The sequence below is a fragment of the Macaca fascicularis genome, chromosome 18 (assembly GCF_037993035.2).
Source record: "Macaca fascicularis isolate 582-1 chromosome 18, T2T-MFA8v1.1".
Lineage (NCBI taxonomy): Eukaryota > Metazoa > Chordata > Mammalia > Primates > Cercopithecidae > Macaca > Macaca fascicularis.
Genome location: NC_088392.1, coordinates 69,015,940 through 69,032,321, shown reverse-complemented (window position 1 = coordinate 69,032,321; position 16,382 = coordinate 69,015,940). Strand labels below are relative to the sequence as shown.

The window sequence follows — 16,382 nt, the reverse complement described above, 5'->3', positions numbered from 1 at the left end:
TTGGAGCTTTTTGCTGATTTCAATGGTGTAAATACTTCCAGCATGACCAATTTCATGCTACCAATATAAAGTCACTGAATATAGAGTTGTGAAGAGATAACAATAATTGGGGGTCATCAGTCAGTATAAACTGGCTCCAGTCACACCCATGATAAACCCTTGGGAAATTGTGATTTTTGATTTTTGTTTTGTTTTTTTTTTTGTTTTTGACAGTCTCTGTCTGTCACCCAGGCTGGAGAGTAGTGGTGGGATTTCGGCTCACTGCAACCTCTGCCTCCCAGGATCAAGCAATTCTCCTGCCTCAGCCACCCAAGTAGCTGGGACTACAGGCATGTGCCACTATGCTCAGCTAATTTTTTGTATTTTTAGTAGAGATAAGGTTTCACCATATTGGCCAGGCTGGTCTCAAACTCCTGACCTCAAGTGATCCACCCACCTTGGCCTCCCAAAGTGTTAGGATTACAGACATGAGCCACTGTGCCTGGTGATTTTGAATTTTGCTTTAGAAATCCTTTTCTACAAACATCCCTACTGTCTGAAGAAAGTCACTTTATGTGTGTGCATACAAACGTGTGTTCCCATCTAGTTATTTCAGTTTTAAACAATTTTCTAAATTTAACTGTCATTTCTAAACTCCATATAAAGGCATGGAAAATTAGATAAGCCTACATGTTCCCATTTATTTTATATTCCATAATTCATTGCATGCCTTCTGACTTTTTAATGTTTTTTTCATTTTATTTCCAGTTTCATTGCTTTGACCTCCAAAACTATAGCTGTCTGCCCCATGAAAATATTTCTGTCCCCAGCCTCCTTTGTCTAGTTTTGTTTAGTTTTGGTAGAGACAGTATCTCACTATGTTGCCCTGGCCAGTCTTGAACTCCTGGCCTCAGGGATCCTCTTGCCTCACCCTCCCAAAGTGCTGGGATTACAGGCATGAGCCACGACACCAGGCCTTTGTCTAGTTTTAATAACAAGTATGTGGCTAGTGACAGGGGTGGTTGTCATTCAACCTGGAGCCACACTCCCCCGCAGCCTTCGTGGGCCAATAGTCTATTAAAATAGGTCCCTCCCGGTTCCCTCCTTTTTTTTTTTATTTTGTGCCAACTTTTCCTCAATTGGATCATTTCATCGATTGACTCATTTCTCATTAAGTTCAAGACTGAGGCCACATTCAACGCGGAACAGAATGATTGCTTTAAAACACCAATGGTGAAATCTCTTGCTCTGTCTTGGCTTCCTTCCCTTAATTTTAAGTGTCTTCGACTATCATCTTCACTTGAAGAAAGGGAAAAACACATATTCTTGAGGAATGAGGAATGTCTGTCAGGCTGATTGATGTTTTCCTTTACATTAAAGTCCACGTTTTTTCCCCATCAAAACACTAGTTTTGGTGGTTAAAAAGAATCGAACCGGTATGTGAGGGAAAGTGGATGTAGGCACGTCTTTGCCAGCACCTGCTCGGCAGCATAATTTTCACAGGCCCCAACACTGTGTCACTGACAAACAGCAAATACCTTGTCATTGACTGAGATTTGTCCTGCTCAGTGCTGTTCCCCCTCGTCATTATATTAGTCCTTCAGCTGCCCCCAAATGACACTTCATAAAGCAGCCACACTCAAGGCAAGTGTTGGATTGCAGGTTTACAGTTCTCATCTTGGCCCTATCAGATGGAGTTTTGTAAGTGCCGAGACCCACAAGATGGAGAAACGCTGTAGGGTCTTGGGACTCACTTTGGTCTGGGCAGGGGTCTGGAGGCATGTTTTGCATTCCTTTCATCAATAACCTCCATTCCACCCTCTACTGTTGAGACCGCGGCTCCCTGTGGCATCAGCCTTGGATGTGTAGGAGGAAGGGGCTCTCATCAGTGTCAGTATTTTGACTGTCAGACCCCTGAGCTGTGCCCCTCTCCCAGGACATCCATACCCCAGCCCACAGGACAGTGAGATCAGCAAATCACCTAGAAGGCTGGGGACAAAGTTGGGAGAGGAGATTGTGAAATCCCTTGCCACCTGCCAGCAGGTTCCAATTTGGGGACAGGGAGATTGCTCGTGGAAGCGAAGGCCTCTTCCCACTGCTGGGATCTGTACTCCAGTCATGTCTCTGTTAAGCCGCAGGATGTGCCGAGTACTAGCGGGTGCTGCTTTGCTTAGGGAAATGCAAACGCAACACCGCAGAGAAACAAAACCCTCATGCCTGTGCAAGGAGGTAGCTATGAAGATGATCATGGGGAGTGTGGATGTGTGCAGTATCAACCACACAGGTGCTTAGGGATTTAAGGCAAATTTGGAAAGGGTGCATTGAGGAAGAAATCTGTGAGTAAGCACAAAGGAAGTTAGTTGGTAGAGGGGAAGAGCATTTCAGGAAGGAGAAGGGCAAATCTCACAGCCCAGAGTGGAAACGAAATGAGCAGAGCCCTGTCAGAGACCACAGCCATGCAGGTGCCCGGGGTCCTTCCTATGCACGCTCAAACTCTTGCTCAAATGTTACTCTGCGGAGAGGGCTCCAGACACCATACTTAAAATTGACGTCTACGTCCCCCGCTACGTGTCCTTCGCCCAGTGCTTGCCTTGTTTTTACCATAGCATTCATCACCTTCTGTCATATGAAGACATCCTCCCATTGGAATACAAGTTCCAGAAGGGCAGAGATAGATTTTTGTCTGTTATGTTTACCATTATAACTACTGCCTGCTACTTACACCTTGAATAAATGAATAAACAGGATGTAGCAAGAACGGAATGTGGTGATGTGGGCAGAATTCTGGGGTCGAAGGAACTCCAGCTGGGAGGTAGAAAACCTGAGTCCTAAAGCCAGGCTGGCAGTGTATGAACGTGGGGCAGGAGGAGTAGGAGAGAGGAGTGGAGTTCCTTGGGTCTCAGTTTCTTCACGATGAGATAGATACTAGCCAAGGTGACAACCAGCGCCCCTCCTGGCCTCAAGATTCTGAGTGCCAACATGGTCAGAAGGTGCGGGAGCAGCTGGAGAATCACTGTGGATTCCTGAACCACGGGGTCAAAGAGGTATTGGTAAAGAAAAAAATATTATTTTTTGCCAGTGTATTCCAGATAATTTTTTTTTTAGAGGGAGGCTGAGAGGCCAGAGGTAAGTAAATTTTTTAATCACCATCTGATCAACGCTCCTTTCACCTTCTTCCTTGCCTCTGTCTAACCTTGCCCAGCTCGTGCAAGCTTGAGCCACAAGCAGTTTTTTGGCTCTGTGGATGAAGGAGCCATTGAAGACTAGCTTTTGGGGTTCCCATTTCAAGCATACTAGAACTTCAAAAGAAAACCATGAGGCACCCAGTTTTTTGGTTTCAAGCTTAAGCTGATCAAGGCCCCTGCATATCCCATAGTTGGCTTTGAAATTTTAAAGGTACCTTCTTCCCCTGGCCCACCTCACTCCAAAAACTCCCTCAGCATTGGGGGATATTCCCCTGAGGGGCTAACATTGCCTTACCAGCCAAAACCCCAAGACACTCTTGACCTCTCCTAGAGAGAATGAGCATGTATTTAGGGCAGAATTAACTTGCTGCTTAAGTGTGTCACCACAGACTAATAAAGGAAAAATTATAGCTGACAGGAGCATCAGGCCTGTAATAGTTAACCCACTGGAGATTACATTTTATTGCTCATTTCGAAGAAAGGCTTATCTATCAACATGTGAAGGGATGTTTCTGCACCCCTTTATTTTGACAGAATACTTCGTCAAGTCTAACTGGTCCATTTTCTAGATTATCTTGTTGGACATCCTTTATCTTGCTTTGTTTTGTTTTTCACTTCTGGAGATGAATAAACTTGGAGAAGCAACACGCGAAAGATTTAGGTTCAACTCCCAGCTCAGCTACTCAGTGGCTTGAGTACTCACCTTCTTTGAACTCCCCACTTTCCTAAAATCTATAAAATTACGGTCAGAATTCCTACTCTGCAGGGTTGTTAAGGACATCGTAAGTAACAAGGAGAGGGTTCCTGGCCCATATCAGGTCCTCAGTAATAGCCATCATCCTCAGCAGTTCCTCTTCACATTCACAGCAATAGCAAACTCTCACCCACTCAAGAAATGTCTCATGGCCTTCCTCAATTACCTGTCAGAGTCAGTGTCAGGCTCCACTCTACAGCAGACTGACGACCCAGGCTAGAGCTGCATTTTCATGAGTCCTTTTAATGAAAAGATTCAGCACTTAATCCCAGAAGGACATTGTCTGGTAGTGCCAGATAATGAAGTAGTCAGGCTGCTGAAATGTTGACAGTTCACTCTGCCCATAGCATAAAATGAATAGGAATAGAGCCAAGAGGAAGGGGCCAGCTAGGAGAGATGACTGCAAGAGATGTGATGGTTGAGCTCCCCAGTGAGCAAGGATTCCTCTCCTTGGAATTGAAAGCATTTGTGGACAGTTCATCTAATAAAAGATTTCTTATAAAAACCACAAAGAGAAAATAATGGCGTTCTTTTGAGCCACTATATATTCTGGCAGACACTGTATACTCTGAGTGGGACCCTTACATCTGGTTTTTGCCTACAACAATTCTTTTTTAGTAGGCAGGGTATAAATTATAAATTTTAAATAAATAATGCATAATCTTAAAAAAAAAACAATAAAACCAAACCAGAACTGACTGCCTTTTCTTTTTATACACATGAAAAAATTTCAATGAAAACAAACTATACCCTTGGTAAATGCACAGAATTTGAATGTAAGTTCAGAATGAATGCCGAAGAGTTCATGCTGTCATAAAACTCTCTTCTAAGTAACTTTTCTGGTTTGAACACATCTTTATGAACACAGAGCTGCTGTGAGGCTTCACTTATTTTGCACAGAAAGTGATTTCATTTCCAATTCTTGTCCTGCTTCCGTTTTCATGGCTATCCACATCGTTAGGAAACTTGGCATAGTAAGGTGTCCAGGGCTGGGATTTGTATTTGGGGAACTAAATTACTCACTAATAAAAAAAATTTCTTTACTAACTAATTCCATATTTCATCATTTAGTAAGTAGCCTTTATTGTAAGGAAAAGCTAGTTATTTCAGTGGATGAAGTGTTTTATGTATTTAACTTTTGTTCCAGTGATATTGCGTAACAACTAACCAGGTTGTTAACTCTTACTGTTTTGTTGCTTTTGAGGGCATTTTAATTATAGGAATTTATTTGAATCATCCATTTTACTGTTAGAGCCAAATCATTCTTATGGGTTTATGGGAATCTATACCACCAGGCAGTAGATTAATAACTGTAAAAAAACCACATGAAAAGGTCACTGCAAATCTCAGATCAAAACTCGTGGTTTTCTGGATTTTGCAATTGACCCTTTTTAAAGCTTCTCTTTGGTAACATGATCTTTATGGCAACACCACTGAGCTATAAGACACTTGTGATCATGAAAAGAGCCCAGAAGTGCCCGCACACTCACCCACAATGCCAGCCTCCGCCTCCCAAGGAAGGGGATGGATCTGCAATGTATCCATTTTAACACACAAGCCCACCTTCAGTGATTCCCATGGCAAAAAAATATGAGAGTGAAGGAGACTCTTTTTTTTTTCTACAAAAAGATCGGAAAAACAGACTGGATTGAGCCTGGACCACAGCACTTGGGAGGGCTCTTTATGGAGAACCACAGCAGAAAGGAATTCTCTTTGCTGGTGAATTCTTCTGGCCCTTTGCACTGTCATTCCTGGAGTGTTTCAGTTATTCCCCAACCAGCAAACGGCTCACTGATCCGCAGCCCCCATTCCCCCACTGCCAGCTTCCTACTTGAAATGTGTTGTTGGAACCAGGGCAGCCCAGGGGACTCTGAGTTTGGGCACTGGGGACCAAATTGTCAGCCTATTCTGAACTTCCATGGAATACTCAAGGAGTTAACCAGCGCGATTTTGGCTTCACTGGGCCCCCACACTTTTTTGTATAACAAAGACTTGGACACTGGAAAATACATTCAAAACATGAGCCAAGAGTGGAGTTCAGCAGGAGATAGTTCAAGAGAGAGAAGCAGTGGAAAGGCATGCACCCTTCAGGTCCTTGCTGCCTGTAGGCCACTGAATTTCAAATGTGCTCTTGGGGCCAGGTTCTTTGGGACGCTGGATCTCTTAATGCTGAGGGGCAGCACTGCTTCACTTCCTGAGCTGGAATCTCTCATCTTCAGCACTCTGTATACCAGTCCCCAGCCCTTCCTTCCTTGCCCACCCCCACCTCCCATGGGAACAAAGTCCCCAGGCTCTGGAAAGTAATGCTAAGAAAACAAACACTATAAAGGCTGGTAACAGGGGGATATCTCTCTTGAATGTTATTTTGTAACCATCTAGTTTCAAGGAGGAGGGGGTGCCCCAGCTACAGGAGCCAGCAGGGTCCCTTTGTAGTAGGCATCCGTGTGTTTGGCCAGATGTCCTCCCAGCGGAGGGCAGAGAGGAAGATAAAACAGAACTCTTATTAAAAAGAAGTCAGGGGAGGGGCAAAACAAGACAGAGAAAGTGTGTCAAGTGGAAAGGGAGGCCAGGCAGTGCCATCTGATATTGATTAAATGCTGATAGAGTCAGCAGTGAGAAATACACACAGTGAGGAAGTGCCCCAGCTCTTCGGAATGTGAACCAGTGACAGCTGTCTGGGAGTGGATCTGCACGAATACCACATGCACAAGATGCCTGGCGGCCACAGGGCTAGCTCACAGGGAAGGATGGGAGGGAAAGATGAGTGTGCTGGAGTCAGGACATGTGGCTTCTGATCCTGCTTCCTCTCTCTGGGCCTCTCTTTTCCCATCAATGACACAATGACGCTTGATCTGCACAACCTTCTAGCTCCCAGATTGTGTCATCTATACCATAATCTCTGCTCTAACCAAATCCTCTGCAGCTCCACTAAGGTGGAAGCTAAGAAATCATCCTGAAGAGGCGTAAGAAGCTCACCCAGCATGGTCCAAAAATCCCAAAGGAATAACCGCCGCCCATCAGCCTTGGGAGTGCCACCCAGTCCTTCAGCGGGAGGTCAGGCCAGCACCCTGTGTCGGTTGCCCTTCTGTGCTTCACAGTTGCCACCAAAGCAAGTTCATGGTTTCTCAGCATGGAATGTGGCGTGTCTGTGGGTCTATCTATATGTTCCTTTCTCTAAATTTCAAAAGTATTTTTACTCTTATTGGTTGTAAAGAGTCTTTTTTCATTTTATACCGTCAGATTACAGAGAGCTTACGCACTGGTGTGTATGTGTGGCAGGGTGGGGGGAGTGTGGGTGGGTGTGTGCATGCGCACATCCTTTAGTTAAGAGTGCCTTCTTGAAAGTTTGTTGTTTTGATTTTTTGGTTTTTTTCCTTTTTAGCAAATGTCATGAGGACAGTGGTATTTTAATATAAAGAGTGAGGCTAGATTCCAGTGGGAATGGAAGAGGAAGCTTCCACTGAGATGAAAAGATCTCACACTAGGGTGGTGGCAGGGGAAATGGAGAGGAAAGGATGGCTATAGAGAGGGACCATGGCCTAGTAGAGAGATCGTGGCATCTGGAGTCTGACACAGGTTGGAGTCCTGGTCAGTTCAGCTCTCACTACGATGCCCCCTTGCAGTCCTTGTATGGATTAGAGATGCTGTGTGTAAGGGACCTAGCTCAGAACCTGGCACACTGTAGGCAGCAACTGAACATCAGTAAACTGTAGATGATGATGATCATGTTGAAAAATAGCCCACTGGAGGATTAACAAGACCTGGTGACTGAATTGGAGAATAAGTACAAGAGAAGAAATGATGGTGTCTTTGAGTTTAACCACCTGAGGAATTGGGGTAGTAATAGTAGTTAAGTTGAGTATAATAAGAAAAGTTGGGTGGAAGTTGGAGATCTGGTTTGGCAGGGCTAGAAATGAAGTCAGTTTTAGACATAAGAGATGGTGCTGAGATATACAGGTGGCTATAAGGAAGTAAGACAGAAAGGAAAGAGAGGGGGAAAATGGAAAAATTATAATAAAGAAGTTGATTTACTCTAGGTTTGTTTGATCAGTGAGTCTAATTTTACAGCTTCACCTTCAAGGGATTGGTTAACCAAAGGTCAGTTCATCATGACCAGCTTCTAAACTAAACCCTTGCTCCTTGAAGTGTGGTCCTCAGACCAGTTGTCACCTAGACCTTACAGAAATGCAGAATCTTAGCTCCTCCCTCAGACCCACTGAATTGGAACCTGCATTTCAACAATGTGATGTGTAAGCACTTTAAAGTTTGAGAAACATTGTTCTGAAGTGTGGTCCCCAGACCACAGCATCATCAGCATCAGCATCACCTGGGAACTTCTTAGAAATCCAAATTCTTGGCCAGGCATGGTGGCTCATGCCTGTAATCCCAGCACTTTGGGAGGCCGAGGCAGCGAGGCAGGTGGATCAATTGAGGTCAGGAGTTTGTGACCAGCCTGGCCAACATGGTGAAACCCCGTTTCTACTAAAAATACAAAAAGTAGCCAGGCATGGTGGCGGGCACCTGTAATCCCAGCTACTCGGGAGGCTGAGGCAGGAGAATCACTTGAACCCTGGAGGCAGAGGTTGCAGCGAGCCAAGATCGTGCCACTGCGCTCCAGCAGAGCAAAACTCCATCTCAAAAAAAAAAAAAAAAAAAAGGAAATCCACATTCTCAGTTCCCTTCTCAGACCTCCTGAATTAGAAACAATGTGTTTTAATGAGTGCTTCAAGTGACTCTGAGGCACCCCAAAGTTTGAGAAGCACTGCTCTAAGTCATGAAATTGACAGATGCACCTCCTTCCTTTGTGTCTACAGCCAGAGAGATGTGCTGAACACCAGAGGGATTGGTTGAACCCTGAAAGCTAAATTTAAGTCATTGTTATATGCTGTTTCTCTCATCATTTTGCATTAAACACAGCTGAAGAGCTCTTTTCACTGAAGAAGGGCACTATGCGTAAAATTACAAACCAAAGGAGAGAAACTTCAACTGTGGCTTAATCCTCATGACTTACCCATCAAAAGTTATTGAGCACAGTTATAGGAGATCAGTCCTCTTTATGTGCTGTTGCTCCTGGGGGATGCTATTAGTAAGACACACATAGGGAAACAGGTCGGGGAAACAGGGAATCTCCTGATATTCCTTACAATGTGATTTTTACATTAAAACATCCACAGTCTTTGTCTTGTGTGTCTTTCTAATCTATCAGATGGAAATTCTCGTTTTAAAGGTTAGTTTCTGGAGTCACTTGCAGCAGTGATGCTGGTTTACCGCTCAGACAAGAATGTTTTTCCAAAACTTGAACTTTTAGCAGTAAAAATTTACCTCCTCTCATCAAAAGTGTCTGGTTTTTCTATTTGTTCTACAGTCATTATTCAAATCACTATGATAACATATATTTATTTGTTCTACAGTCATTATTCAAATCACTATGATAACATATATAAGTGTCAGTGTCTGTTTCTTGTATACACGTAATATGCAAAATTTGTTATATATTGGGCAGTTAATTACAAGATTACTTGTATTTTCTGCCATAGGTTATAATACATTACAACCGGTGGCATGCTGATAAACTAGTTGTTTGCAGCCAGGGAATGGGGGTCATCCTAATTTGTAGTGTTTGCCAATTTCTGTGGTGTAAATGCTCCCTGCAAGGCGGATTTCAAGCTACCAACAGTTTCACAACCAGCTCTCAAAATTCTTACAAATTTAACAATTGGCTCTTACAAGCCAGTAGAACCAACTTCAGCACGCCACTGAAACAAACATCAAGGGACCAATCAATAGGATTTTTTTGTTGTATTTGAATGCTGTAGGTCTAATAATATCTGAAATAAGTACATTTGAATGTTTAAATATTTTGTCATATAGAGATTTTTACTGAACTTATCATTGTAATTATCATAATGGAATTTGATTTGAAACTACAGTCATGTGCCACATAACATTTCAGTCAACAATGGACTGCATAGATGATGGCAGTCCCATAGGATTATAAAACTGTATTTTTATTGTACCTTTTCTATATTTAGACACACAAATACTTACCATTGTGTTAAAGTTGCCAAAAATAAAGTTGCCTGTCAGTAGAGTAACATGCTGTACAGGTTTGAGCCTGGGTGCAACAGGCCATACCATGTAGCCTAGGTGTGTAGTAGTCTATATCAGAGGTCGCCAACCCCCAGGGCCATAGACTGGTTACCTGTTAGGAACTGGGCTGCATAGCAGGAGGTGAGCAGCGGGCGAGTGAGTGAAGCATCATCTGTATTTACATCCATTTCCCATCACTTGCATGACCACCCGAGCTCCACCTCCTGTCAGAGCAGCGGCGGCATTAGATTCTCATAGAAGCGCAAATCGTGTTGTGAACTGTGCATGCGAGGGATCTAGGTTGTGCCCTCCTTATAAGAATCTGATGCCTGTGATCTGTCAGTGTCTCCCATTACACCCATACGGGACCATCTGTTGACAGGAAAACAAGCTCAGGGCTCCCACTGTTTCTACATTATGGTGAGTTGTATAATTTTTTTCATTATATATTACAATGTAATAATAATAGAAATAAAGTACACAATAAATGGAATGCATTTGAATCATCCCGAAACCATCCCTACCCCTACTCTGGTCCATGGAAAAATTGGGGAAGAAGATGGGGACCGCTGGTCTATACCATCTAGGTTTGTGTAAGTACACTCTAGGACCGTGGTCCCCAACCTTTTCGGAACCAGGGACCAGTTTCATGGAAGATAAATTTTCCATGGATGGACTGGGGGCGGGAGATGGTTTCAGGATGAAATTGTTCCACCTCACATCATCAGGCATTAGTCAGATTCTCCTAAGGAGCACGCACCCTAGATCCCTCGCATGTGCAGTTCACAATAGGGTTCGCGCTCTTAAGAGAATCTAATGCTGCCGCAGATCTGACAGGAGGCAGAGCTCAGGTGGTCACGCTGGCTCACCTGCCACTCAACTCCTGCTGTGCAGCCAGTTCCTAACAGGCCACCAGACTGGTACCAGTCCATGGCCTGAGAATTAGGGACCCCTGCTCTAGGATGTTCACACAGTGATGAAATTGCCTAATGATGCCATTCTCAGACTGTATTCCCATTAAATGATGCATGACTGTATTCTATGAAACAAAGTTATGTGCAATTATTTTAAAGTCGTATTAAATACAGCTATAACAATAGAATGGTAATATTAAAGTACTTATGTTGCTCAAGCGGTATGTTTACTGTCACAATAGTTCTCATAGCATAGTAAGGCATATGTAAAAATTATTCTTAGTCCCAGTGTTTGAACCAAAATGCAAAAAGATATATTTTTAAATGACATCTTTGCTTACTGTTATTAAAATTTGACTTCTCTTACAGGTATTCAGGAAGGAACACAATGTACCAAATGTAAAAATAACTGGGCGCTGAAGTTCTCTATCATATTATTATACATTTTGTGTGCCTTGCTAACAATCACAGTAGCCATTTTGGGATATAAAGGTAAGTATGCTTTCTTTTTTTTCTTCCAAATAACAAGTGTTCCTTCATTAAGTTAAGCATGAGAAGATTCATATTTGCAAGTATGAAGTATTTCATTCATACAACTCAGATGCAAAATAGCAACATGATAAACTTCATCTCTGTATCTTGAACTTACAGCTATGAGATCTGAAAGGGGAGACATAATAATTCCTTTTGACTCATTTCAGCAATAATCAGGGTCCTCTCTGACAGTTATAATGTTTTTTTTTTCCCTTGTTGCTTTTTCCTACCTATTTCTAGCTACTCCTTCTTCCTCTATTTTTTTTCATCTTATCTCTTGGAGGCTTTATGGAAACCCTGGTGTCAGCACACAGGAAAACTATATTGACAGAGAATAAGCAAAACACAAGATCTCCAGAGATACAACATGCTTCACCCAGGGATTGGCCAACTAATTCCCTTTTTTCTCTTCAGCACATTCACTGTGGTCACTGTTGTTTATATAGCTCTATAAAAATACTGCACTGTAGAAATTAAGCACAGAGGCAGCACTCCCACCTCAACCCACTTTATAGGATGTTGGGCCTAAACATATCTGGTTTAGGGTAAGGGCAGGATTTTTGCCGGAATCCTCCAGACTTGCAGACACAGTAAGTTCCCCACGCACCTTTCAGAGACCATGGGTAGAAGGTGTCGTGATTCAGAATCGCAAAACTACATAAGCCCTTTTCTAGAAAACAGCCAGGCGAACCTTCCTGTCAAAAACACGAGAGGCAAACACGGCCATTTTGTTTCAGAACAGAGGCCGACGGAGAGTCTGTGGATCATCAGGTCTTCCTTCTGCTCTGTGGCCCGCAGACTGACCTAGGAAAACAAAGATTCCAAGTGAATTCCCTCCAACTGGTCATTCCTCCCACCTCTCTCCCAGCATGCAGTAGTTTCCTGAGAAAGCACCGTGTGTATTGGAATGAGATGGGTGTCAGGGCCAGACAGTCCAGGTTCAAGCCTTGATCCTACCATTTGTCATACAATTGTGAATGTTCAGTAAGTGCTTGCTAGTGTGCCAGGGGCCATGCTGAGTCTTCCACATGGCTCCATACCCAGGTATAAATCATACCCTCTTAGAGTTCCCGATTTCTTATCTGTAAGATGGCAATAATAATGCTACCTGTCAAAGTGATTGGGATGAGCAAAGATGATGTAATTGAAGTATCTGTCCTGTGCCTGGTCCCAGGAAATCATATCTGTGTCTCTGTTCCTTGCTTCTTCCTAACCACATTACACAGATCTAGCCATTAGAATGGCAAAACCTGTTAAAAATCCTCAGTATAGTCGAGGCTTTTAGTCCCATCTCTAAGGCCATATACGTGGAAAATAATGTGCATCACTGGATGTGTTGACTGATTAGTCTGGGCAATGGAAATCTGGAAAATTACCAGGTCATTCTATCCATTTGTGACGAGTTAGACTGTGATCTAACCCGGAGCATCTTAAGTTTTTAGATGAAGCAGCAAACAGAGTAAGTGATTAAGGAAGGCTATTAAATCATGATTAGCCCTGGGCAGAGAGGTGGAGGGAACCTGGTGAGAGAAAGGAGGGTTTTCTGGACTATTTCTCTTCCTGTCGTTTAGATTATTTAGGTCATTACTCACTTCTCCATGACTTTTCCTAGTGAGCCAAGATAAAGGAGAAGCTTGAAATCAAACAGCCGTTTAATAAGTACCTTTAAGTCTCAGTACTATGTAATCACATTTACTGCTAAAAGAGAGACGAGAGTGGTTTGGCAAATATATTAACATTTTGTAATTTTTACCTCTGCTAGGAAATAAAGTCTAGGACATTTATGCATTCAGAATTTTACAAAAAGAGTCAAAGAAGAGGCTTCCCCCCCGCCTTTTTTGTTCTGTTTGTTTGTTAAGGTACAGATATTTCCTCCCTTTTTATCCATGGAAAGCCCGTCCTGGCTCTGGCATGTTTAGCGTGTGCTGGTCCATTTGCCCACAGCACCTTTTCTCTGCTCTCCAGCTAAAGTGCCTCCCTCCTACCCTTCATGTCTCATGTAGACACATGGCAGCTCCCGAAAGCTGAATTAGGCCCCTTCCTGTTTGTTCCCATAGCACCCGGTATTTACTCTTAGCTCCTGTCACACTGTGTCATTAGAGTCAATGGACTTGAGTGTGTCACCACCCAAACTATAAGTTTCCATGAAGACAAGAGACTACCTTTTATTTATTGTATCTCCCACCAGCACCTAGTCTCATGATATTTAACCAGTGCCTAGGAAAGTTCACTGGATGAATTAATGGGAGGATGGATGGATGGATGGATGGATGGATGGATGGATGGATGGATTGTGCATTAGGGCTGCCTTCCATGAAGGCAAACAATAGATACTCAGGGACCTCTAGGCCAATCTGCAGGTAGGGGATAGCTGCCCTAAAAGCCCTCCCTGGAAACCTAATGTTTTGGAGATTGGCTTGGCCTGCTCTGTGGGGGCAGTCTCACCAAGATGAAGGAAGAAGAGATAATGGGGAGCAAGTACAAGGGGAGACGAGATGATGTCTTGCCCCTCTTTTCTTTCCTTCGGTGCCTCCCTCCTTCAGGCCTCTGCTGACAAAAAAATAAATAAATAAAATAATACAACATGCACTTTTGCTTTCCAAACACAGCATTAATGGACTAAAATGTTGATATTTTCCAGATGTGCTTTCTCTTTACTCACACAGTGACTCCTCTTTCTTGCTGGTAAGATTCTAGTGACCCAATGTTGTAAGAGGCAGAAAGATAAGACCCAGTTCTCCCTTCACACATTCCCCCTTTGAAGTCTAGAGAAACTCTCTCTGTTAAAAAAGAAAGAAAGAAAGAAAAGAATATTCGATGAAAGAAGTGCAATAAGGCATTCCTCTGGAGGAGAAATTGAAAGGAAAGGAGTAAAAACTTTCATTTATCAGAGTTGGCAAAGGCAACTTCATACTGTTTTGCTCAAAATTGTTCTTTACTTCTTTCATGTTACTTCCATAGCCACAAGTTAGAATACAATGAGCTTCCTTCAAGAGAATTTGCTGAAGAAGCCAGAGAATCGCTTAGTCACCCAGACAGGGTCTGTGCAGTGGTCGTGACTGTGAGGCACATCAGCCACTTTGCAGAAAACATGTTCTTGGACAGTTAAGCTTGGTACATCCTCTGCCCTGGGCTTTTTATCATTAGTCAACAGAGCTTCCATAGCAGGAGTCATCTCTTAAGTTCAACGGGTCGTGTTTCTTCTAGAATATTTCCTGAACAGGAAAATCCTACTCCATTATCCTTTCCAAGAGGCAGCCTTCTAAAAGTAATTAGGATAAAGAAAAAAGACAGAAATCTGAATCCTTCTCAATAAGGATCTCCTTTAATTCAACATTCCTAGTCATTGGTAGTCTACTTTGCTGCTAAGCTGGGTCAGTGTAGAAATTTACAATTGGATTACTATTTAGGCTTTCAAAGTACACATCAAATCACACTGGAGAGCGCTTTAGGATCCAGGATAACACCCTATAATCAGATTTTCTGTATTTCTGTAAGGAAACCTAAAATGGTGTTCAAGGTAGAAATGCCTTCATTAAATTCCAGGGGAGTGTAACTGATGTTACTGGGAAACCCAAGGTCCCGGAGAGAAGTATTTATCCCACAGTGCCATGATCAGTCTGGTACAAACACGTGTGGGCACCAGCTAGGAGCTCTGTGCTCTGTCCTCAGGGCCAAGAGCATGGCCCGTGTCTCTTGAATCCTCAATATCTAGCACTATGCCACCTACATGGCAGATGCTTCGTAAATGTCTGGTGATGTTAACTTTAAAGAGAATATAAAGAGAAATAATTCTTCCCCTTAAGGGATTCTTTATTGGAGGAAACCAGATTTAGGAAAAAGAAATACCAAAAGAGAGGTGATATGGATTTATAGAAAGAGCATGGATTGTGGAGTTAAACCTTCCAGCCTGGTATCCCATATAGTCACTGACAAGCTGTGTGATTTTTAGCAAGTTACTGAACATCTCTGAGCCTCAGGGTCTTCATCTGCAAAACAACAGTTGGAAGGATTAGCTGCAGTGATGGTGCAGTGCATCCAGCAGAGAGCAGGCACTCGATAGATAGAGGCTGTTATGATTATCATTCAAATAGAGATCGAGTTGGTGTGCAATGGAATCAAGTTGTAGGTGTGGCTGAGTACAATGGGGTAGTGAGATGTGGAGTGGACCTTCAAGGAGAAGTGGAGTCAAGAGGAGGGAAGAAGAAGTTAGTGGCCCAGGCCAAGGGATGATATTGAAGTGCTTTTATAAAAAAGGTTTTATTGTCAGAGTGTCCTAGAGAATTATACTTTGGATACTTGAAGAGGGACAGATCTTCAGGTATAATACCTGAAACACCAATATTCTATAGAAAAATTCTACCTTAAGAAACAGTTCCCAATACAGGAGAGCACATAAGAAATCAGACTGATGGTCACCCTTCTGTATGTCCTGCTCATTTTTCTCATATGAGAATGGTCTACAAACTGAGGTCTATGTCTGCAGGCTGGGAATTTCCAGGGTAATATAGGATGGCTCTGCGACTATATTCCTGATTGAGAATTGGTGCTAATAAATTCAGAATAAAAGCCAATAAAAGTGCTATGTGCTGTTAACAGCAAGGGTAAGTTCTGGATCTCCACCAGTCTGGTATTTTTATGCAGTAACAGGTTCCAGCATTGCAATCCTAACATTTCCAGCTTTATACCAGGTCCTATTTTTAAACAAAGACACACACCCCCCAACGCATGTAAGCTGTTTATTAGCACTTGTGAGCGGGGAAAATAGTTTCCTTGCTGCACAGAAGAAAAAGTCAACAGATTGTTTTGTTCTTTTTTTAACAAATGTATTTATCCCTTTTGTATTTATTCTACACAAACCTGAATTATCTGCCCGTGACAGTTCTCTGTTTTTCAAAACTAAAATGGAAGAAAAAGTAGAAAAGG

General features: G+C 42.8%; 1 protein-coding gene across 1 annotated transcript in view; it reads left to right on the top strand.

Annotated features, from left to right (window-relative positions):
- Positions 1-16,382, top strand: part of COLEC12 (collectin subfamily member 12) — a 192,658-nt gene that overhangs the window by 137,172 nt on the left and 39,104 nt on the right. Inside the window, exon 3 of the mRNA XM_005587074.5 lies at positions 11,292-11,414. Within this exon, the coding sequence (XP_005587131.1) occupies positions 11,292-11,414 (123 nt within the window). The remainder of the gene's footprint in view (positions 1-11,291; positions 11,415-16,382) is intronic.